The sequence below is a fragment of the Oncorhynchus keta genome, chromosome 14 (genome assembly GCF_023373465.1).
Source record: "Oncorhynchus keta strain PuntledgeMale-10-30-2019 chromosome 14, Oket_V2, whole genome shotgun sequence".
Lineage (NCBI taxonomy): Eukaryota > Metazoa > Chordata > Actinopteri > Salmoniformes > Salmonidae > Oncorhynchus > Oncorhynchus keta.
Genome location: NC_068434.1, coordinates 76,042,420 through 76,067,463, shown reverse-complemented (window position 1 = coordinate 76,067,463; position 25,044 = coordinate 76,042,420). Strand labels below are relative to the sequence as shown.

Below are 25,044 nucleotides of genomic sequence, written 5' to 3'. Positions count from 1 at the left end.
ATGGCCACCATTATTTCGAGGATTGGGCATTCAGAGATGCCCGCCTCATACAACAGGAGGATGAAAAAGAACATAGAACAGGGCACAGTGCAGATTTGAGTTACATTTATTTTACAAAGTCAGGCTTTTAAGCAATATTTCGGGAACCACTCTTTTCGTCCAGCCAGAAGAGAGACACATTTCCTAGGCCTACTTAAAATACGTTAGGCTATAATTGTATGGTTATAAAATCAGTTATACAGCCTTATCTAATATTCTCAATTGCTTCTGTTTTCAGTACTCTATCTCTCTCTAAATTCAAGTAAAGGGCTTTATTGGCATAGGAAACATTTTTACATTGCCAAAACAAGGGTAATAGATAATAAACACAAGTGAAATAAACAATCAGAACTCAAGTAAGCATTACACTCATAAAGTTTAAAAATAATAGAGACACTATCTCTCTCTCACTCAGACACACACACACACGTAAACTCTTTTCTCTTTCCAAATCCACACGTGAAGCGGACTGAATGAGGCGGACACTTGGTCAAGACTTCAGAGCAAACGCGTCCTTTTAAGGACACCTCCAAAACTCGGATCATATCACCATGGGAGCTATTTGTAGTGCAAGGGAATTTTGTTTGTTTTTGCTCTTGTTAAATACTCGCCAAATCGCCGCTCTTCTAGAGAATCCAGGTGCGTTGTATGAGTTTCAAAGGCTGTTTTTATGCTCTTTTATAAGAGTGTTTGCGCTCATGTTGTTGTTGTTTTCAAATGATGTATAGTTTCCAACTACTTGGCAGACTTTATTTTGTTTTACATTATTATAGTTTGCCCACTCAGTTTTGGCTTCAATTGTAAAAATTGGAACTTCATGAATCTCTTTTGTCTGTTTGCTTTTTTAACGAAGTCCTACATTTGAACCAACCTACTCACTTGTTTTCAGATAAAATGAATAACAAATGTACCAATGATAAGGAATGGGTCCTGACTTGTATTCTTTCTTAATTTTAGTAGTGGATCAGGTTCAATCGGATCAATGTTTTGTTAACTTTAGTACTCAGAACCTGGCGAATTAGACTTTTACCTATTTAACAGAAAGTATTCAGTGTTTATTTGAATATTGGGAATTTAATGAGGACCACATTAATATCATAATCTTAATGTACATGACTAAAATACAGATAACGAAATGCTGTTTCTGGTAACATTTTATGCCATAATGTGGATTTCAAATCCAGATGCATGCGCAGAAGGAAGTGATGGATGTCACATTGATGCTATTTGTCAAAATACCCAAGCCTCTTACAAGTGCTCGTGTAAAGTAGGCTTTAAAGGCGACGGTAAACATTGTGAAGGTAATTATCTCCTCTAGCTCTGTAATTCCTTGTTCCTTTCCTTTTGTATTGGGATCCACATTTGAATTCTTTGGACCAATAGTTCCTTGGATTTCAAGACAAGTTTCAATGACATTTTGATTATATATCATATACCTTGGCATAATGCATGACTTTTCATTTCAATTATGTGGCCCATTGTTTGAAAGGAACCTTTTCCATTAAATGCTCAAATGGCAAACATTCATCAATCTCGACTTGACTCCCTTTTAGACATCGATGATTGCGATATCGAGTACAATGGTGGCTGTGTACACGAATGTAACAACATACCAGGCAATTATCGTTGCACTTGCCATGATGGATTCAATTTAGCGCACGATGGACATAATTGTCTTGGTAAGATACATTTCAGACTACAAGGTAAACAACATTTGATGTATTGAGTGTTTGACAATCATTTCGCAGATATAACTTTAGGCCTATACGGCGAATTAAGGTGGCATTAAAAGTGTATAATTTCAATAGGGAATTCGTTTCTATTCTGCTAAGACCATTGAACAATGTGTGGCAGCCAGGTAAATAGAGATTTGTTGTAATATTTCTTTAGTTTTCATGAAGACAGCCTAGGAATTCATGAACATTCATCCAGTTATTTCATTGTTCTGAGAAGTCATGTCCTGGCTCTGCCTGCAGATGTGGACGAGTGTGTCTTCAACAATGGAGGGTGCCAGTATACATGTGTCAACACCATGGGGAGTTATGAGTGCAGCTGCAAAGAGGGCTTCTTCCTCAGTGACAACCAGCACACATGTATCCACCGCTCTGTGGGTGAGTACCCCTGGAATACCTGCCCTGTGATGGCTTCCAACTCTCCTTCCCACCTTCAAATGTGTGTATGTACAGTATGTGTCTCTCTGTGGCTGTGTGTGTGTGCGTGTGTGTGCATGCATGTCTGTTGGGTCTCAGTCCATGCATGTTTCTGTATGGTTGTGTCTCAGTCTATGTGTGTGTGTGCGTCCTTATGTGTGTGTGTGTGTGTGTATGTGTGTTTGTGTTAAGGTAGGCTACTAAGCTGTGTCAGGGGCACAGCAAAGAATTATGGAGCTAATTCTCGAATGTTCACATACAAGAGTGTGATTGACAGCACAATGATGGATGACAGCTGTTAAATCGGTCCCCTCTCTGTGGCATTATCTAGAGCAGTCGGGCTCCAAAGGGCCCATGCTGTGGGAAAAGGAGCCCCGTGTCCCAGAGAACAAAACAAGTTAATAACTGCAACACTTGGGCTTTGTGGCCTGTGTCTTACATTAGAATAAAGCTCTCACAAGTATTGTTGTTTTATTCTCACTAAATTCAATGAAGAGATCCAAAGGTTCTTCACTACATTGGTTTTCCCTTTGAAAAGTTACGAATCCTACCAGCACATCCACTCAGCCGTTGCAGCATAAGAATAAAGGAGCTGCTCTCTACAGTGACCTGGGAAAAGGCCAATGATGGTATTAGGATAGAAGATAATAGTGTGATTCTGACTCCCATACACACTGAGTGTACAGAACATTATGGACATCTGTCAATTTTGGAAGTACTTCAGATCAGTAGTTTCCAAATATGAGGCTTACTGCATATACCTACATTGAGTGTACAACACATTAGTAACACCTGTTCTTTCCATGACATAGACTGACCAGGTGAATCCGGGTGAAAGCTATTATCCCTTATTGGTGTCACCTGTTAAATCCACTTCAATCAGTGTAGATGAAGGGGAGGAGACAGGTTAAAGAAGGATTTTTAAGCCTTTAGACAATTGAGACATGGATTGTGTTTATGTGTGGGGGGGGTGCAACTTAACATTAGGTAGGTGTCCTTAATGTTTTGTCAACTCAGTGTATAAAGTATATGAATATGTAGATTGACCACGGTAAAATCTGATTAAATAAAGTACTTATCTGGGTGTCCACTCAAAGTGTTGGTTGTTAGCTTTGTTTCTGTTTGCCTTCAGGGAAAAGCTCTCTGCCTCTGCCAGTGGGCTTTACTCTTTGTCCTTTCCCAGCCACTTGGTTTTCTTTCCCCTCTCTTTTTGACATGGCTTGAAAAAGCTAGGTCAGCCCAGTCCATTTGGAGTTGCACATTTGAGGGGTCCACTGCACTTGCATGTCAGCTGAATGCATCAGCCCTCTCGAGGAAGTGTTATTGTTGGGCCATGCCCCAAAGGGTTGTGTCAGATTTCTAGTCAGGGGTCTTCAATAATCTATCATCAGACATCATTGGTGTTGTTCAGTGTCAGTTGTTTTGCATCTGTATTTCAGTGTTATTACACAGGTATAGGAGAAACCTAATGTAAAGTGTAACCTCTCTTTCCCAGAGGGCCTTAGCTGTATGAATAAAGAGCATGGCTGTGCTCACATCTGCAAGGAGACACCCAAGGGAGGAGTGGCCTGCGAATGCCGCCCAGGATTCGAGCTGGCCAAGAACCAAAGAGGCTGCATCTGTATGTGTGAAGTTTTGTGATTGATCGTTTAGCCAGCTCAACCAAGAGTTTTGTTTAGATAACACATGAGTTGAACTTTGGAATTGACCCAAGTTTTGTGTTATTGGCCTAGTGACCTGCAACCATGGTAACGGGGGCTGCCAGCACACCTGCGAGGACATGGAGCAGGGGCCCATCTGCAGGTGTCATGTGAGGTACACCCTGCACCCTGACGGCAGGTCCTGTGTAGGTAAGAGCTGATCAACCACATCCAGGCCTACTTACATACTACTATGGACCCTCACTTTCTCACCGCCCGATTCCTCCCCTGTAAGCATCTCTACATATAGCAAACCAGATGACCTAGTCAATAATGGTGAAATGGACCGGATCCTTCTAGATATTTCCATCTGTACACTTCTTCATTCTCCTCCTTTTTGTTACTCTCACCCAATGAAACTCACCTGGATCACATCTTGAGCCTGTGGATGAAATGGCAATCCTTTTGAGGAGCTTGCCATCTCTCTCCTGACAGCGAGTGTGTATTTCTTCCATTTGCACATGGTGGATATGATAAGCATCAGCCGTCAGATAGGAAGGAGACGTACAGTAGGCCTGTGGGTAGTATCTGTTTCTCCCGCGGCGCTACTGTGTGTGTGGGGTCCATGATTATCACTGAGTTGTCTCCAGTTCCATCTCATAGTTCCATCTCCTGTCTTATCTGCCACACGCATAGACAGCCAAACTGCATGTCTCAGGTGTCACCATGCTTCTGGTTCCAGAGAGGAACACAGAAAAACATCCAGGGGAGGTAGACTACACTTACAGACCACCAAGGTGTGCACTGGGCAATTCAGCTACTGTGCATCAGCAGACAGAACAGAACAGGAGGCAACTTGGTGCAAACCATTTTCTTTAATGTTGACCTGTGTTTATTTTAGTTAGACTAAAACACTGTGTATGTATCTACGTGTATTCTGTTGGTTAGGTTACTGACTGTTACTCACGTCACCCACTGTCTGTATTACAGAGCGGGACGAGACAACTACTGAGAGCTCTGATCACAACGCCACGTCCTTCACTGAGGTGGACAAACGTGTCAAACGCAGACTGCTCATGGGTAATAATTGTATAATTGCACAAATTCCACTATTATTACCCATTGTTACTTTTACAACACTAAAATAACAAAACCAAACAGACTCAGCTACTGAGAGGATTCTGTCAGTTGGACTATTTGAATGACTTTCGTTGCCATGGGTTACGCTGCCAGGAATCAGCCAGAGGTGTTTTTCAGAGGGGAGAAGAGCAAGGCCCAGTAAACCAAGGCATTCCACAGGCTTTCGAGCAAACTGTGAAATGACTATGGACCCTCACTTTCTCACCGCCCGATTCCTCCCCTGAAAAATATGCTTTTGTGACAGTGTGGTACATTTCACGTTTTCCTTCCGTTTAGGATGGGGATAACGTTGGGTTGCCCAATGTATAGCACTGTCAGTCATGGTGTTCTGTGTCAATGTTCACACCTAGTAAAACACTGTATTGACTGTATGTATGTGACTGGGTTGCTAGCTCAGTGTCTAGGACCACTGCTGTTGTTTACTCAATGTCTGTTGGTAGGGTTAAAAACCAGACTTTGGCAATAGCTCTGTAACGACAGTACATAATGTATAGGCATTGTATAACCCTTCATTCAGTATAGTACACAGCAGCAACATGTTGACATTGAATCTATTAACGCTGGCCTTTCAGAGAACTGTGCGGTGAATAACGGGGGGTGTGACTCCACGTGTAAGGACACATCCACGGGGGTACGCTGCAGCTGCCCCGTGGGCTTCACTCTGCAGCCTGACGGGAAGACGTGCAAAGGTCAGACCAGCCATCCACCAAGAACCTCAACTCCATCTCTATGTCTGAGTTACAAATGGCACTCTATTTCCTATTTAGTGCACTACTATTGACCTGGGCCCATAGGGCTCTGGTCAAAAGTAATGCACTTTATAGGGAATTAGGTGCCATTTTGGTGGCAGGCCATCTTCATCTCCATCTCTTATTATTCAGTTCAATGTACTTTTATTTAACAAGCTTCACATCTCTCCTCCATAGGTATTTGGACAGTGAAGCTAACATTTTTCATTTGGCTCATTTGGCTCTATACTCCAGCAAATGTTTCATATGAGGCTGCAGTACAGAATGTCAGGTTTATGTATCAAATGTCCTCCATGTGAATAATTAAAAAGTATTTGGACGAATTCACTTATAGTGTATAAAAGTAGTCAAAAGTTTATTATTTGGTCCCAGAGACTGTTCTTTCTGCCTCTGTAATCATTATTCACAAATCATTCATAATCGTGGTAGCATCCATGTAGAATGTAGAAGTTCAGAAACATCTTCTATTCTTACTTATAATAAAAGTGACTCCAAAATGTCAGAAGACATTATTCACCATTCAGTTCCTATTGGGCAAAACATAACCCAAAACACAACCAAAACAAACGGCAAAACATGATGTAGTCATTGCGTGCAAGGAATATGGGACCAAATGCTAACCTTTTGACAACTTTAACCCACTAAAAGTGATATACTTGTGACTTCTTTAAATGGGGGGACTAGATACATCAAGTTATTTCATTTCTAAATGGATAAACAGATATGTATCGAAATACCCTCAAATAAAAGCTGACATTATGTACCGTCTCCTAAGTATAGAGACACATTAAAAAAAATTGCTTCTCTGACCAAATATATATGGAGGGGAGTGTATGTTTGTCTGAATAATAACAGTTTTATAATTTGCCTCTCACAGACATTAATGAGTGTGAGCTGCACAACGGCGGTTGCGACCACTTCTGCAGGAACACCATCGGCAGCTTTGAGTGTAACTGCTGGAAGGGCTTCAAACTGCTTACTGACGAGCGCTCCTGTCAGGGTAGGTCTCTTCTCTTCACGCTCCTGTCAGGGTAGGCCTCTTCTCTTCAATCTCCTGTCAGGGTAGGCCTTTTCTCTTCACTCTCCAGCCAGGGTAGGCTTCTTCTCTTCACTCTCTTGTCAGGGTAGGCCTCTTCTCTTCACTCTCCTTCCAGGGTAGGCCTCTTCTCTTCACTCTCCTGCCTGTCTACCCTACATCTGGGGAAGGGGCTGGGACAGCACAGTATACTGAGCTTTTGTTCTGTGTAGGTGCTGCTTGGAAGATAAGACAATGAGAGTAGGAGGCTGAACGGTTTGCCAGTATTGACTTGAAGAATTCCTCTGAAGATCCTTAACATGCTAGTTTAAAGCTTAACGTTTAGTTCAAACTGATTTCATCCCTCTGATACAACTCGTCATTAAGATACTGCTGTCTCTAAAATTAACTATCAAAAGACAATGCCACAATTCATCACCTAGTGATACCATGCTGTACCATTTAAAACCCCAATTTCTACTACCTTAAATTGAAAAATAATATCCCTCTGCTTTTAATGACAGATATAGACGAGTGTTATTTCAAAAGGACATGTGGTCACACGTGTGTGAACTCCCCTGGTGGTTTTGAGTGCGTTTGCAACAAAGGGTACACCCTGTATGGACTGGCCCACTGTGGAGGTAAGACTATAAAACTAATGCTTATGGGGTATTATACTTATGGTATGGGGAAAGGGCTTTGACACCATTCTGAATAGTTCATGTTTGGGTTTTCTATAAACTAATGTGTATAGGGTATTATGTTTATGGGGAAAGGGCTTTGGTACCATCTATAGCATTTCACACCATTCTGAATAGTTAATTGTGGTGTTTTTAGTCGTTTTTGCTGAAAAAATAATGGATGCTTTGTGAATGAGGTGAGGTGAGAGATGCTGAGAATAACATATGGATGTTTTCCCTGCTTTCTTCTCAGACATAAATGAGTGCAGTGTGAACAATGGAGGTTGTGAGCAGGGTTGTGTGAACACCATGGGTGGGTTTGAGTGCCAGTGCCACCCTGGTTATAAGCTACACTGGAACAAAAAGGATTGTATCGGTAAGACAGTGCCCCTTCAGGCCTGGGGGGCTCTAGACGGTTTGGGGTGTGTTGTGATAAAAGTTTTTGGTCAACTGTTTTTGACATAAAATCATACATGTGTACCACATGTATGTTTTGAAACTTTTGGGGACTAAAAACAGGAGATACTTTGAGTTATTTTCTTCTCTTTCTCTTTACTGCTCTGTTTTTCTCTCTGGCCTTTGGTTTAAAACCTGGGACAAAAGTAGAATAAAGGCAATTGCTGCTGTTCCCATTTTCTTCTTCTCCTTGGATAGATTTCACTCTTTTCCCAAAACTTCTCACAACTTCTACCCTCCTCCGTCTGTCTGTCTTTCTACCACGGCCAAAGTCTGCACTTTACCTGTGAGTTTGTTATGGTTTCCATCTAGAGGCAGAGGGTTTCCCAGCAACAAAGCTCCCCTCTAAACCGACCTTAAACTGCAGCAGGCAGGAGGGAGGTGACCGCTGCTACCTGACCTGCCAGTCCCAGGTCCACATCACCAGTGGTGAGTTATCAGTTACTACTACTACTATTGGTCTGCATCCCAAATGGCACCCTATTCCCTTTATTTTACACAACTTTTGTCCAGGGCCCACATGGCTCTGGTCAAGGGTAGTGCCCTATACAGGAAATAGGGTACCATTTGGGACACAAATTGAGTTACTACTACTATCAGTCTGCAGAGCAGCGCTGTCTCATGTTCCAGCACCCATCTGTTTGCTTTTGGCGACCAGGCCTTTTGTGGCTCTGCCTTTTGTCTTTGGTGGCCTGTCTCATGCCCCTGTGTGCGTTTACAGGGACGGAGGATTCTTATACAGTGACCTGTGGAATGCCTCTGCCTTGCTTGGCTGGAGCACAAAGGAATGGAAGTGGCTCGTATTGCTTGGGCAAGTACACACCATCACAGATCTGCATCAGCCTCTGTCACTCCAGCCTGACCTAAACAACCAGAAACATAACATATAAAGACAAAACAACGTCATACCAAATCAAGTCTTCAGTATTCAGGGATTTTTCCTTTTTATCAAAGATTAACAATGTGCTATTATTTCCTATGTACCGTAGGACCAGAAATGTCAAGTTTCCTGCGAATTAAGACCACAGCCACTTTTAAGTCTGGCACAGGAAAGTGCAACTTGAAACGTAGTCAAGAGAGGCTGAAGGAGAGCCTGAACGCAGCTCACTCAGGTACAGAGGCTTCTAACAAGTCCAACAGCTCCTCATTCATTAAAACAATGCAGATTAACCTGGCACTGCCTACATATCATGCAACAAACTTGATAACAGGAACCAAACCCCGAGGCTGCTTAGATTGTAGTAAACTGGGAGTGAGCTAAATATGAAAGAAATACGTGGGGGGAAGTAGTGCAGTCTGAAATGTTTTGAATGTCTCAGCACTGCACATTGGATGGCATTGACAGGGGAAAACGTAATTAGCCATAGCATGCCTTTCACTTGGCCCTTACCCAGCTATCATTCAAACAGACTTCCGATTGTTGGATAAAATATTTTCTACAATGAGTTCCGGCATGGTGTTCAAATAAAAAGGGAACTTTTCCCATTCGCCTCTCGTTACCCCCCTGTCCAAAGGCAACAAAAAGGGAACTTTTCCCATTCGCCTCTCGTTACCCCCCTGTCCAAAGGCAACAAAAAGGGAACTTTTCCCATTCGCCTCTCGTTACCCCCCTGTCCAAAGGCAACGAAAAGAGAGCTTTTCCCATTCGCCTCTCGTTACCCCCCTGTCCAAAGGCAACAAAAAGGGCAGGAGGAAAAGAGTGCATGTTTAACAGGATACACAGAGAAGTCACTGCTTTTTAAAGAATGATAAGAAACATCAGTACTTGAACAGTGCTAGAGGCATCACTACAGACCCTGGTTCGATCCCGGACTGTATCACAACCAGCCGTGATCGGGAGTCCAATAGGGCGGTGCACAATTGGCCCAGTGTTGTCCGGGTTAGGGGAGGGTTTGGCCGGTGTAGGCCGTCATTGTAAAATAAGAATTTGTTCTTAACTAACTTGCCTAGTTAAATAAAGGTTAAATAAAAAATAAAACCACACAAAGGATATAATCTCCTTAGATTTAAGTGTTGTGACATTGCAATTAAGTTTTATCCTCACTCTACCTGCTACAGTTAACCAGTTATACACCATATAGTTATTCAGTAACGTGTGTGTGTGTGTGTTTGTCTCTATGCATGCATGTGTGTGTGTGTTTGTCTCCGTGCATGCATGCATGTGTGTGTGTGTTTGTCTCTATGCATGCATGTGTGTGTGTGTTTGTCTCCGTGCATGCATGCATGTGTGTGTATGTCTCCGTGCATGCATGCATGTGTGTGTGTGTGTGTGTTTGTCTCTATGCATGCATGTGTGTGTGTGTTTGTCTCCGTGCATGCATGCATGTGTGTGTGTGTTTGTCTCTATGCATGCATGTGTGTGTGTGTTTGTCTCCGTGCATGCATGTGTGTGTGTGTGTGTGTTTGTCTCCGTGCATGCATGTGTTTGTGCGTGTCCATGTCCTGTGTGGCTGGTCGTGTCCACAGACAGCAGGTCCCCCTTCACGGAGAACGTCCAGTTCAGCTATGTGCGCTTGCGCTGCAGCTCGTCTGGCCCCCGGATGCAGAGCCGCCACGGCAGGAAGGCGGGTTACGAGGAGGAGGGCTCTTCCATCACGGCTGAGTTTGAGTTGGATGTGAACCTAGAGGAGGTAACAGGTTGGTCTCTCTGCCCTGCCCTGCTGTGACCCCAGTCCTCTGGCTGACACTCTGCTTCCTGATTCTCTCTCTGCTCTTGCTTTTCATCACTTAACAAGCCAAACATGTTAAAGTATCTCCTGTTTTGATGTGGTGTTTTGAGGTGGTGGGATCTTTGGGGAAGGTGTAGGTTTGGAGGTTTCTCTTGTATTCTGAGGGAGCAAGTGGTTGATCAAATGTTCTGGTGTCTGTGTGTTGGAATGGATATGTACACAAGTGTGTGTGTCTGTCTATTTTAGTACCGGTATGTGTGTGTGGTTTTGTTTGCGTGTGTATTGTGGTCTCATTGCGTTGCAAGGACAGTTTTGGTATCTGGTGTTTCTCTCAGCAGAGAGCTGTGACCTGGGCTGTGTGCGCCGGCGCTCAGAGAAGAGGCTGAGGAAGACTATCCGTACCCTGAGGAAGTCCATCCACCGGGAGCAGTTCCACCTCCACTTCGCTGGCTCTAACTATGAGCTGGCCAAGAGGCTGGCGCGGCCAGTGGACCTGCCGGAACACTGTGGGAAAGGGCAGGTACTGGTGGACAGGAAGTGTGGTGAGTGAGCATCTTGAGTGTTCTGAGTATCATAAGATATAGGTATAAATGTATGTATAAAATGAGTATCATCTTGAGTGTTCTGAGTATCATAAGATTTAGTTATAAATGTATGTATAAAATGAGTAGCATCTTGAGTGTTCTGAGTATCATAAGATTTAGCATCTACCTGTATCTGTTTCTGCCTGTATCTGAGCCACCCCTGGAGTCTAGTCCTGGCTCCCACACAGAGCAGCTCATAGTCATAGCCATGCCAGCAAGATATATTTAGACAGGTTTGTTTATTGATTGGATTTGGAGCAGGTGTCGGCCAGATTACTGCCATATTTGGGTGCCGACATGCTGTAATGAGCTAATATGGGGAGTGCTTGCTCACACAGAGAAAAGAGAGCCCGTTGTTGACTGGCTCGCAAAGCTAGGAGATCTTCCAGCATCTCCGTGGGATAAAGTGCGACAGAAGGAGTGATGGCAGACGCTAGCTTTTGCTGTTGATTCCGCTGGTCCTATTTAGTTTTACAGCCATAATGGAGGAAAAGTCTATTAGCTTTAATGACACCCTGTCAACATCAGCAGTGGAAAGGAGGCTGGCATGTGTTTTCTCTGTCGGAGGGGAGGGGAGCAGAGAGCTGCGTGGCCCCAGTTCAGGGCCTCACAGTAAGCCCACTGCCTGCTGCTGCATTCTGCCTCGCTGTCTCAGTGTGGTCAGTAGAAGAGAGTCTGTTTTCTGTCCACCGTTAACTCTGTAATGATTGGTCGTCTACCTCTAGAGCCCCTGTCTGAATCTGATCCAAGCCACCATATTTAAGGGGTCTGAAGACTATTGTAGACCGACCTCTCAAAGTTGTTCTAGCCTGCCTCTGTCTTGATCCAGAGCTCTCCTCTCTTTCCCCCATCCTTATTGAGGTTGAGTGGGTGAGGATGGAGGGGGTTGAGTGGGTGAGGATGGAGGGGGTTGAGGGGGTGAGGATGGAGGGGGTTGAGGGGGTGAGGATGGAGGGGGTTGAGGGGGTGAGGGTGGAGGGGGTTGAGTGTGTGAGGGTGGAGGGGTTTGAGTGGGGGAAGGATGGTGTTTGATCCATTCTGGTTCATAGAGCTTTTTAGGAATAAAGACTGCCCATAGCTGGTTAAATGTATTGATTTTCACACAAGAGGGAAATAGTCTAAGTTTTACAAACCAAGCATCCCTTAATCCAAGGTATCCCCAGCGAAGTGAACTCTCGCTGGTGTCCGTTTCTTTCTACCTCCAAATAACAGGAGACTAACATTTTGTGCTGGATTCAAATGACCCTTAGCTGTTGATTTTGCTTTGTAGCTTTGTTGCTTGTTGTTTTTGTGTTTCATATGACTTACCTCATAAGTAAATCTTAAGTCGTAAAACAAAAAATAACTCAGAAGAGTAAAGTTACCCGTGTGTAGGATTCCCACACTGCAGTTAGTTTCAGATGATCATTAAGCAGAGCAGTGGACAGGCAGGGGTGTAGACATGTCATTTGGAAGTGGGGCTGAAAGGGAGCCGTAACCCCCAGCTCTATAAAGGAGCAACATTTTTCCCTCCACCCCTGGTTTAGCTCACTAAGTGCAGTTTAACCCTTTCAGTTTGCCCACTCCATTGTAAATCCCATTGGGGCTTGTTCTCACTGCTTCAGTTGGGAGAGAAATCCTCCAAACAACATGGCCTCAGCCTCACTAGTACTGAGAGAAAGCAATGCCTTCTTATTCCTCACTCATAAAATATCTAGAGCTCTTTCTCTCTAACCAAATTGTGAACGTTATGAATCTCATTATATAGTACCCGGCAGTATTCCAATAAACCAACTGGTGAAATATCTCCTATGTTTAATCAGAGTTTTTTTTCATTCTAAACTCAGCAAAAAAAGAAACGTCCTCTCACTGTCAACTGCATTTATTTTCAGCAAATTTAACATGTGGAAATATTTGTATGAACATAACATAACAAGATTCAACAACTGAGACATAAACTGAACAAGGTCCACAGACATGTGACTAACAGAAATGGAATAATGTGTCCCTGAACAAAGGGGGTGTCAAAATCAAAAGTAACAGTCAGTATCTGCTGTGGCCACCTATGCATTAAGTACTGCAGTGCATCTCCTCCTCAAGGACTGCACCAGATTTGCCAGTTCTTGCTGTGAGATGTTACCCCACACTTCCACCAAGACACCTGCAAGTTCCCAGACATTTCTGGGGGAATGGCCCTAGCCCTCACCCTCCGATCCAACAGGTCCCAGACGTGCTCTTAGGGATTGAGATCCGGGCTCTTCGCTGGCCATGACAGAACACTCACATTCCTGTCTTGCAGGAAATCACGCACAGAACGAGCAGTATGGCTGGTGGCATTGTGATGCTGGAGGGTTATGTCAGGATGAGCCTGCAGGAAGGGTACCACATGAGGGAGGAGGTTGTCTTCCCTGTTACGCACAGCATTGAGATTGCCTGCAATGACAATAAGCTCAGTCCGATGATGCTGTGACACACCACCCCAGACCATGATGGATCCTCCACCTCCAAATCGATCCCGCTCCAGAGTACAGGCCTCCGTGTAACGCTCATTCCTTCGACGATAAACGCGAATCCGACCATCACCCCTGGTAAGACAAAACCGCGACTCGTCAGTGAAGAGCACTTTTTGCCAGTCCTGTCTGGTCCAGCGACAGTGGGTTTGTGCTCATAGGCGATGTTGTTGCCGGTGATGTCTAGTGAGCACCTGCCTTACAACAGGCCTACAAGCCCTCAGTCCAGCCTCTCCCAGCCTATTGCAGACAGTCTGAGCACTGATGGAGGGATTGTGCGTTCCTGGTGTAACTCAGACAGTTGTTGTTGCCATCCTGTACCTGTCCCGCAGGTGTGATGTTCGGTTGTACCGATCCTGTGCAGGTGTTGTTACACGTGGTCTGCCATTGCGAGGATGATCAGCTTTCCATCCTGTCTCCTTTAGCGCTGTCTTAGGTGTCTCACAGTACGGACATTGCAGTTAATTGCCCTGGCCACATCTGCAGTCCTCATGCCACCTTGCATGTTCACGCAGATGAGCAGGGACCCTGGCCATCTTTCTTTTGGTGTTTTTCAGAGTTAGTAGAAAGGCCTCTTTAGTGTCTTAATGACTGTTCCACAGGTGCATGTTCATTAATTGTTTATGGTTCATTAAACAAGCATGGAAAACAGTGTTTAAACCCTTTACAATGAAGATCTGTGAAGTTATTTGGATTGTTATGAATTATCTTTGAAAGACAGGGTCCTGAAAAAGGGACATTTCTTTTTTTGCTGCATTTAAATCATTCATGACTGATCAACAACAACATTTGCATTTCCGTATGCCTCAACCCAGTATAAGAATCAGCTGTATGTTGGACTTTAGTTTCAGACCACTTAATGGGGCAGAATGACTGTATTACTATGAAAAAACAACAATAGCCAACAGCAAAACTTGCCAGTGTGTAGTGTCTGAAACCCTGTGTACAAGTATTCTCCTGATCTCTGTTACGTAAAATAGTGCATGTTCATTTTAACATTGGAGATGATTAGGAAGTGCTGTTGATTCAAGCTGGGAGTTTGAGTGCTATATCCCCCCTCAGTCAGGGCCACTCTGCATGACCCCAGCCACTAAACTGCTGCAGAGAATTGACTTCAGCAACACCATGGGAATTAATTAGCATCAGCTGTTTGGGCCTCTGCTTGATAGGCGCAAGAAGTGATTGGGGCAGGCAGAATGGGTGGATTCAGAACTCTGACCCCTTTTATTGGGTTCAGCTCCTTACCATTGTGATACCATAGTGTTTGCCTATGTCATCAAATACTTGAATAGAGGTGAAAGGTCTTTTAAACCTCTTTGGGGCCATCAATTCGAGGACTCTATAGAATTGCCTCTGCATTTGAAAGGCTTCAAGTTTTTTTCTCTCTCTCACTCTTCTCTTCTCTTCTCTCACTCTCTCCATCAAATAAAAGCTGGTGGAGACAATGCGACGGTGGCTCCTCATGGTCATTCAGGATAAACAAAAGGCAGAAAAAATTAACTGCTCTTGAGAGAATTACATTTTCTTTCTCAAAGAAAATCAAGTTGCTGAGGCACATATAATGGATGTGCATTAAAGGCTTTGTGTGTTCCTCATTAACTCATTATGTCTGGTTCTCTCCTGAAAAGCTCTTCTTACTTAGATTTCCCTGAAGGATATTTTTTTATGAAAACGCAAAATGATTTCACTTCACTGCTCTCTGTTCGGAGAGATGATTAGATGTAATTTCCCCCTTTAAGAAGTTCTTGACATCACCAGACACACAATAATTAAAACATAAATTAGAGACGTTGTTCTACAAAGTAAAACATGAAAAGGGAAAAATGAAAGCTGATGGTGTGCATCCCTGTAATCAGGCTTTGCACGCTCTTGTGAGATAACAGACAAACACTCATTTTGACTGGCTCTGTGTGTGCTTTGGTAGAGGTGAGGGTGCTTAGGATGGTATGTAGAGTTCTTTCCCCAATGCACACCGGTGTTATGTAAAGTGTAAGAACTTGTTTGATGTGGGACACAAAAGCATCTGGAGAGCAGCTCAGCGCTCTTATGTCTTTATTTGTGCATAGCTGCAGCAGGTCGATTTGCAATGCCTTTTTAGCAGCTTAACACTGGGCCTCTTGGGGTGGGCTTGAATGCCAGTGTGTGTGTGTGTGTGTGTGTGTGTAGCATCCCTATTATCTAGCCAATCTGCCTCATTCTTCTACTTTTTGCTAGTGAGCTGCACTGTTGGAACGTACTATGACAGGGATCAGGGAAGGTGTGTTCTGTGTCCAGCTGGAATGTACCAAGATGAAGAGGGGAAGAATTCTTGCGAGGTCTGCCCAGGGCCAGAGGTGAGAGGAAGCCCCAGGTCGGTTGGGGCGCGGAATATCTCTGAGTGTGGAGGTAAGGCTCAAGAGTTGAGGATATGAGTAATCATGTATTTCCTAACTGTGTACAAGACATGAGACATGAGTCACCTTGGACACTTACTTAATCAACCATAATAATCATAAAGATAACTGCAGCAAAATACACTGAGCTCCTTCAAAGACCTTGGCATAGTTTTCCCTCATGGTTGGATCTTTTAAAAAAGTGATCTTAAAACTAGTCTCCCAGTCAGAATCACATCCTGTTATGAGTATATATGAAATACACAGGAAGGAGTGATACCCTGATCAAAATCTCCCCACAGGCAGATGTTCTGCTTTGTATAAAGTTGTGTAAGCCTCGGAACATTCAAGCCCTGTTTGAATTAAACTGCCACACCCGGCCCCTGCCCACTCCTGAATAAAGAGAAGAAGGGGCCACCATGTTTTCACCCCCCCCCCAAACACTGTTATCACAGTCTATTTGTGGCTAAGCCACAGATCCCATCTCCTGCTTTCCCCACCAATAGACTAAACAAAAAAGAGCTATGGGGAGAGACAGTTTGTTCAAGTCAGTCAGGAGATATGAGAGAAGTTGTTCCATGGCAGATAATGTCCTTGCGTTACATCACTCCACGGACATCTGCTCTCCCGGAACGTAGTCTTGTTGTGGAAGAGTGCTCGTCTTTAAGTCGCTCTGGATAAGAGTGTCTGTCTGCTAAATGACCACATGTACGATGGAAATGATGCTTTGAGCAGACTGAGTAAAACAAGTTTCCCTCTGAGCAATCCTCTGTTGTTTTCCCAGGTCAATGTCCCCCTGGTCAGTTCTCCCATGATGGCTTCATCCTTTGTCTGCCCTGTCCCCTGGGTACCTACCAGCCAGAGGTGGGCCGCACTTCCTGTTTCCACTGTGGAGGAAACCTGGTCACCAAACACAATGGTGCCGTGTCCTTCCAGGAGTGTGAGACCAAAGGTGAGGGGTCAGCTTATCCATCCCATGTAGTTATGCCTATAAAGTCTGGATGTGAGTCCCAAATGCCACCCTATTCCCTACACAATGTATAACTTTTACCAGAGCTCTATGGACCCTGGTCAAAAGTAGTGCACTATATAGGGAATAGGGTGGCATTTGGAAGACACTCTGGATTTTTAAGGGAACGCTCCTGCAGTTTCTGTTTTATGTAAATATACTACATTGGTTCATGTTGGTGTATGTTGGTGTTTGAGAGGTGCTAAACCGTGGTACACTCCATTCTGCTCCCTTAGTCCAGTGTTCACCGGGACATTACTACAACACCAGCACACACCGCTGTATCCGTTGTCCCATGGGAACGTATCAGATGGAGTTTGGTCAGAATTACTGCATCTCCTGCCCAGGAAATACCACCACCGACTTTGATGGCTCCACCAACATCATGCAGTGCAAAAGTATGTATGTTCACACAAGAGTTGTCTGTGTATGCGTACGTTTGTGCGTGCATGTGTATGTATTTGTGTGTTCATGGCTTCACACTTTAGATGTACTTAATGACTACACATAGAGTAAACTAAAACTACATGCAGGTTTCTCTACTGTTCTCAAATAAATATTGTTCCTGTCCTGCTTTGGGATGCTACTGTAGATAATTAGCGTCGCAGCACCAAGTCAGCATAAACTATTTGACACTATCTTGTCACCTCACAGACAGACACTGTGGTGGAGAGATGGGAGATTTCACTGGCTACATCGAGTCTCCCAACTACCCAGGGAACTACCCAGCCAACATCGAGTGCACCTGGACCATCAACCCACCGCCCAAGCGCAGAATCCTCATCGTGGTCCCAGAGATCTTCCTCCCCATCGAGGATGAGTGTGGAGACTACCTGGTCATGAGAAAGAGCTGTGAGTGTTTGTTTTTCTGTGTGTGTGTGCATGCATGCATCTGTCTTTTCTGTGTGTCGTGTTGGAGGTTAGAGCTTGTTAGGTGACTGGGTGTTATCATGGTGCTACAGTATTAATGAGATTTCACTGCAGGTGACCAGATGTTGGTGATGAATGTCTTTAGCATTATAAGATGGTGGCAGTGTTGGTAGGAGGTTCTGCATAATAGGATAGCACCTCTCAGAGATCATGGGGGTTACTATGGGCTTCTAATAGACCATTAGATCTGGCTACCTTCAGAGTAATGAATGGTGCTAGTGTTTGATTTGTCATAATGTGACCATATCCTCAATTCACAGCTCTCTCCAACTCTGTGACGACCTATGAGACCTGCCAGACCTATGAACGGCCTATTGCCTTCACCTCTCGCTCCAAGAGGCTGTGGATACAGTTTAAATCGAATGAAGGGAACAGTGGGAAGGGCTTCCAAGTCCCTTATGTGACCTATGATGGTAAGAGACATGCTTAATGGTGGAAATATTGACATTTAAATGACACATGCTTAAAAACAATGGATCAAGTGTCTGTGAAATATTATTTAATTTTGAATTTTAAGTCTGGATAGGTCTACATAATACCACAAATTTGTCACCTACTTCCAATTGCACAAATAATATAGAAATATACTCTTGGGTATGTTTATATATGATATATGTTTCAGAGGACTACCAGGAACTCATTGAAGATATAGTCAGAGATGGAAGATTATATGCCTCTGAAAATCACCAAGAAATTCTCAAGGTAAAGATTTCATGTATTTCCTGTGGAAAAAGCTTTTGTCTGCCATATACTACCCTCTTGTGGACACAATAAGAAATTCAGGATGCAAACTTCACTTGAGCACCAACGTAAAAATGTCAGATGATTGTTGGCTCTGTCTGAGATTGAACTCCAACCTGTACTAATTTTTGGTTGACATTTTTTTCTCAGGACAAGAAGCTTATGAAGGCACTGTTTGATGTATTGGCCCACCCACAGAACTTCTTCAACTACACAGCACAGGAGTCAAGAGAAATGTTCCCCAAATCCTTCATCCGATTTCTACGTTCTAAAGTCTTGAGATTCCTTCGCCCTTAAGAAGGCACTATCATCAAGTTGCTTTGTGGATATCTCGGATACTCCTGAGAAAAGAGTCCTTTACTTCTCCTGCCTGCACAGAGACTGACTGAGTCTAGAGTTGACTAAGAGAGATGGCCTCAGACACTTTCCTCAAATGGACTTCAATTGGACCTTCTGGGAATAGGTGGGCAGTGGACTGTCATGGTGCAGACAAGTGTCAGCTCCCGCTGTCACATCTGGTCTACATTCTAGAGCTATGTTTTTTGTACTTCGATACCACATCTATCTCTGATACTTCCATACACCCCTGTGCGTGAGCATTGCAACATTTAGACAGACTGTCTTTTCCTTTTGATTTTAAACTTTCAGTCTCAGGAATAAAGCTTGAAGTGGTAAGCTGATTTGATTGTTAGCATTTAAATTCATGAAAGCTTCGATTTGCATACGGGAGTAACAACAACATCTTGAAAATAATTATGGTAAATGGAACTTTCACCAATAGCATAGAAAGCGGATGAGAAAATACTCTTGATTATGTATAACAAGTTAACTGAGGTTTATGCTAAATGTCAACCACATAGATAGTGTATACTTATAACATACATTATTAAAGTCATGTTTCACATTTAGATTAGAATTGTTGACAGAAATATGCCTGAATATGAGAAAAGAATATAGCACAAATGTGACCTGATGGTGGGAACTTTAAAGCATTGTGATACCACAAAATAAATTATCCTTATGAATGTATTGTATATTGTGTAAAAAGTATTAGATGAAAATGTTAACGTATTGTAGTTAACTGCATTCCTGACACGTGTGCAGTATCGACACATCCCTTCACAACCTGTATTTTTGCTGTCCTGAAAACATAGTTGTACTTTAAAAATGACTGGACAATGAATACTCCATGCCACTGGGCTTTGAGTGAACAACAGATGCCCATGGATCAAGACTAGCTCTTCACTATGATCATTCAAACAGCTACCAAAGACTACTTTTCACTACTCATAGAAGTGAGATTATTGAGGGTGTGACTAGAAATGTAGAGCAATATGAGGGGGATCAGGTGAGATTATACATTCCAGATATGGAACGAGAGGTTTGTGAAATAGAATTGCTCTATTCACTTATGACTTAGCAGATAAATGTATGTCTATATTTTTATGTTTGTACATATAATATGTTGTAAATAAAGTGAATAAACATAATTGTGCTTTTGCTTGACTTCTTTTACTTTCTGATATGCTATTTTCAATATAAGCAACAATGTCCAAATCCAAATAATACATTAATAATGTCGTTTTTTATATAGGCTCTATAACATAAGTTATTGTGTTACATTAGTTATAATTGTTTTTGCTCTTGAATTAAACAACAAATTGCCTGCCACACGGTCACCTATTGTAATTACTTAAAATTCACATTGATTATATTTTCAGCACTGTATCAGAGGCATTGGGAAATCAGAGACAGTAAGAAAACAGAAGTGTTAATGCTATCAGGCGTCCTTGGGATGACCCTACCCTAAATGTACCATAGTCTCGCGTTGACATACCTCCAAAATCACGTCGTTGTCACGGGAAGCCTGGTTCGCGACGAGGCTACCCTAACCAGTACCAAAGATTTGCATAACTAAACCAATGCCACAGCCTGTCGTTTCCAATCGGAACAAATAACAAATAAGTAATAGTGGGGAGAACAAGCAAGGAGTTGGGCATAGCTAAGCACGAGTTAGGGAGATCCTATTGGCCTCTGCATATTTCCGTTAGGGAACGTACGTGTACAATAACTCAATTCGACTTTGCACTCCTAAACGCGGTTTCTTACAACTTTGGCAATGGGTAAAGTCTGCATAACATATTTTTAGTTTGGGAACACAAATCCATATTTTCCCACTGCCGGCCAGAGGGCTTCCATATTTGGTAGTGAGTGGAAACGCCAAGCGGATGTTTCACGTTTATACATCCGGTCAAATCTGACCTTTATTTAACTAGACAAGTCAGTAAAGAACAAATTCTTATTTTCAATGACGGCCTAGGAACAGTGGGTTAACTGCCTTGTATTTTTCGGCGTTTATCCAAAATCACACGACGAACCATGACGGAGTTAGAGCCTACAAAAATACGCCATTACATTTATCTTTATAAAGTTAACATTTTAAAAGGTCAGCTCGGATATTCGATCTTGCTATCTTTTAGTAACCTTTTAAAAACTTTGTAAAGATAAATAGTAATGACGTCTTTTTGTAGGCTCTAACTTCGCCATGGTTCGTCGTATAGTTTTTTGATAAACGTCTGGTGTAAACGCAGGTTTAGGAGATTTTATACGCTTTGTTCTATGAGATAATCTAAGAGGGGTATGTATGCACGTCCCAAGGATTCCGGATAGCAAGGACCCTCAAAGAAAGGCCATCATTGCTATAGGTTTTTGTTCCGACAAGCTGTTGACCTGGGGAATGCTATTTACGCGCACAGGAAGAGATGTCAGCTGATCAGTCGAAGGAAATGTTTGATGCTAGCAGAAGAATTGTTGTCAGTTATAAAAAAACGTGTATCTGATTTCAGTATATCGTTTCTCCAGTTTCTTAATAGCTTGTATTCTGGTACTTCAACATAGAAAAATGATGTCGAGCGTTGCCTTCAAACTGCTCTCTCTTGTTGGTTTGTTATTGATGTCAATACAGACGACGGATGCGAAGGTAGGCTCTGTTGTTGTTCACATGACTCATCTGCTTTAAATGCATAAAAGCTATTTATATTGACATTGTTTAATGCTAGGTGTTGAGGCAGCAGCTGGCTAGATACTGTTGTTAGCTAGCTAGCCAAATATGGATCAGGCTAGTATGTCCTTGTGACGACAGTCAATGGATACGTTAGCTAACTAGCTAGCTGGTAACCTGCTCTGTACAGTTACAGTAAATATGATTATTCCACTGGCTGTGTAAGCTTATTTTAGGAGGCAGGCAGCTAGTTATATCACCATATATGGCATTACATGTTTTCTGATATCACAGCCTGAACATTTTCCCCTCCTTTTCCCATAGAATTCAGAGGATATCCGGTGTAAATGTACCTGCCCACCATACAGAGACATTGATGGACAGATCTACAAACAAAATGTATCTCTAAAGGATTGGTATGTTATGTTGTCATGATGTAATTTAAAGATGATTACATACCGGTCATATTCCACTGGTTCCACGTTGCCAGAGCTTACATTGCCTGGATGGGTATTTTACCTATCTGCTAACCACACTATATGTTATAACAATCTGTCAATCGATGACAGTCTATGATGTGGCATGCAACCATTTGGTTGATGCATGCAGTGGAACGTGACCACTGTCTGAGGTGTGGTGAACGTATGGGGTAGGCTAACTGTAATTTTACAATGTCATGAATGATCTCAAATCATATTTGGAGAACTGTTACAGACTTCAACCTCACTGTGCTTTCAAAGACATATTTTGATTTAATTGTATATTTGTTTTCAGTAACTGCCTTCATGTTGTGGAGCCAATGCCAGTTGATGGAAAGGATGTAGAGGCGTACTGTCTGCGTTGTGAATGCAAATATGAGGAGAGGAGTTCTGGAACTATCAAGGTAAGTCTGGGAAATCTAAATCTATCTAATCTACTATCCTGCCATGTCATGTGGTAAAGCAGAGAGGAGATGATTCTTCATACTTGCATGTGGATATTTTTGCTTAAATTGCCAACGGCAGAAGGACAACAGGCAAAGTAGGTTCAAATATAATTTTATTCAATGTTCCTGACACACAGGAGACATTACGATTTTGGCAATGGGATATCGCAACAATGTTGCCCAAGTGGGATAGCATCGGCACATGTTCTCTGCTACTAACCAGTCAACTCTTGTCTATTATTGTGGAGCTGAAATGGAGTCAATGGGTTGCAGGCAGCCAAGGCCTAATGGGTTAATGAGTTTGACTGCTGAACAACTAATCAAATGGCCATCCGGACTATTTACATTGACCCCACCCTTTGTTTTTCCACTGCTGCTACTGACTGTTTATTTTCTATGCATAGTCATTTTACAAATTACCTCGACTAACCTGTCTCCCTGCACATTGACTCGGTACCCCCTGTATATAGCCTCGTTATTGTCTTGTACATGTAACTTTTTGATTTGATTTAGTAAATATTTTATTAACTCCATTTCTTGAACTGCATTGTTGGTTAAGTGCTCGTAAGTAAGCATTTCACGGTGAGGTCTACCTGTTGTATTTGGCACATGACAAATAAAATGTTAATTTGATTTGTGTCCACTGTGTTCCAGGTCACTATCATAATCTACCTGTCCATCCTGGGCCTGCTGTTCCTCTACATGGTGTACCTGACCCTGCTGGAGCCCATGCTGAAGAGGAGGCTCTTTGGACACTCACAGCTTCAGAATGATGATGATGTTGGGGTATGTGTGCATGTTGCCCATCCCAACTATAGTGGTGGCCTTTAAGTCAAAGCAGTTGTAGCCATGACATTTTTGTTGTTTGATTGTGGATCTTGTATCGTGTGACTTGTTGGGGCAATGTATGTGGTGATGTTTTCAGATTTCTTTCATGCTGTAAATTTGATGAATAGCTCATAGAGAATTATGTTTGGAAATGTTTCTAAAAAAAAAAGGTAAACTCTAGCTTGTCACAATTTCACTGTCCTCCTCACTAATGTCTGTTTCTCTTTGGGTTCAGGACCAGCAGCCTTTCGCCAACGCCCACAACGTATTGTCTCATTCGGCCTCTCGCCCCAACATGCTGAACAAAGTGGAGCACGCTCAGCAGCGCTGGCGGAGGCAGGTCCAGGAACAGAGGAAGTCTGTGTTTGACCGCCACGTGGTGCTCAGCTAAACCCATCCCCAGGAAACAAAAACCCGGGGTGAAGCAAACAATGTTACTGTGACTGGGTGTTCCTTCTTCTTTTTTGTTGTCTATTTTGTCTGATTCTTTCCCGAACTTCCGAGCTTCATCCTTATTGGTGTTTTTGATCCTCAACTGGACCTGTATTTCATGAAATGTGATCATATAGCTCTATGTATTCAGGAGGTGATCGTAAAGGGTCTCTGCATCAGTAGGTTGAAGTGGGGCGTTGCATTTGAGACCTTTGGCTTAAGGTAATGCTAGTGTCTGTATGACTTTGTATACTTTCTGATTTAATAATACTAATAGAAAGTTAGATGTTAGTTTGTTGCCCCCAAATGGATGATACGTGCCATTTTGCACAAGCTGATGATGATATTTGGTTTCTGATAAAGTAGAAACAATGGGTGACAGTGCACTCTTTTACAGTAATATTGGTAGCTTCTGATAACAGTAATGTTGGCCAAGTCACCAATGAAATTAGGTGAGACATTTGAGGGTAGAGTAAATAACAAACAAAAAAATATACCAAAATTAATCACTCAAACTAATGAAAACATCTACAATAAATGTAACATCTGCTACCTAAACAACAGAAGATGGGAATGAGTTGGAAACAGTAAAAATGTGTAACATCAGTCTCTTGTCCAAAAGCATGTTTTTAAGAAGTGATGTATACATTTATTTACAACCTTTTACCCTAAACAACAGTTGATGTACAGATGTATGCATTTTGTGGTGTGAACACTCCTGTATCATGTTCTCCTGTAAGGCTAAGTATAATGTAGCATTTGGGAGACATTTTGACAGTTAATGACAGTTATCTGATGGTACATTTAATGTAAACATTAGTCCTCTCCTTTGAATATATGTGTGTTAGTCAGAGCCCTCGGCTGTCACTGTCTCGAGTAGATGTACACCATCTCTGCACCTTGCTTGTTTTGTTTTCAGCTATCTACTCCTCTCCATTTAGATACATTTGACATGAATCATACATGAATGAGATCCTCCTTTATTCAAAATTTAAATAACTGTCATTGTCTTTTGTTAGACAGTATTGATGCTACCATCTGTCTTTGATGTAAAACATTTTTTAATGATAATTTGGGATAGCTAGGGGGTTTGTAAAGTGGGTAGAAAATGCTACTATTGGTTGACCTAATGAAAGTGTTAAGTCTTATCTGTGATAACATCACATTTAAAATACATTTCTGTAATATTTATGAT

The 25,044-nt window shown here is 42.6% G+C and overlaps 2 protein-coding genes across 6 annotated transcripts; both read left to right on the top strand.

Moving 5' to 3' along the window:
* The first annotated feature begins 517 nt into the window (after positions 1-517).
* scube2 (signal peptide, CUB domain, EGF-like 2) lies at positions 518-20,153 on the top strand. Of its 5 annotated transcripts, XM_052462611.1 has the most exons (22): positions 518-678; positions 1,224-1,340; positions 1,593-1,718; positions 2,016-2,150; positions 3,685-3,810; positions 3,923-4,039; positions 4,820-4,909; positions 5,542-5,658; positions 6,596-6,718; positions 7,258-7,374; positions 7,667-7,789; positions 8,182-8,298; positions 8,865-9,000; positions 10,373-10,506; positions 10,877-11,080; positions 15,826-15,996; positions 16,768-16,935; positions 17,229-17,390; positions 17,647-17,844; positions 18,183-18,335; positions 18,545-18,624; positions 18,814-20,153. In XM_052462611.1, the coding sequence occupies exons 1-22, from the start codon at positions 591-593 to the stop codon at positions 18,958-18,960; spliced, it is 2,949 nt and encodes a 982-aa protein (XP_052318571.1). In that variant the 5' UTR covers positions 518-590; the 3' UTR covers positions 18,961-20,153. The 5 variants fall into 5 exon arrangements, with proteins under 5 accessions (XP_052318571.1, XP_052318570.1, XP_052318569.1 ...); XM_052462610.1 differs by lacking the exons at positions 8,182-8,298; positions 8,865-9,000; positions 10,373-10,506; XM_052462609.1 differs by lacking the exons at positions 8,182-8,298; positions 8,865-9,000; positions 10,373-10,506 and having other exon boundaries at positions 10,874-11,080.
* An 813-nt stretch (positions 20,154-20,966) lies between these two features.
* Positions 20,967-25,040, top strand: LOC118370898 (transmembrane protein 9B-like). Its single transcript, XM_035756134.2, has 5 exons — positions 20,967-21,643; positions 21,989-22,080; positions 22,439-22,547; positions 23,244-23,375; positions 23,653-25,040. The coding sequence occupies exons 1-5, from the start codon at positions 21,566-21,568 to the stop codon at positions 23,806-23,808; spliced, it is 567 nt and encodes a 188-aa protein (XP_035612027.1). The 5' UTR covers positions 20,967-21,565; the 3' UTR covers positions 23,809-25,040.
* The last annotated feature ends 4 nt before the right edge of the window (positions 25,041-25,044 follow it).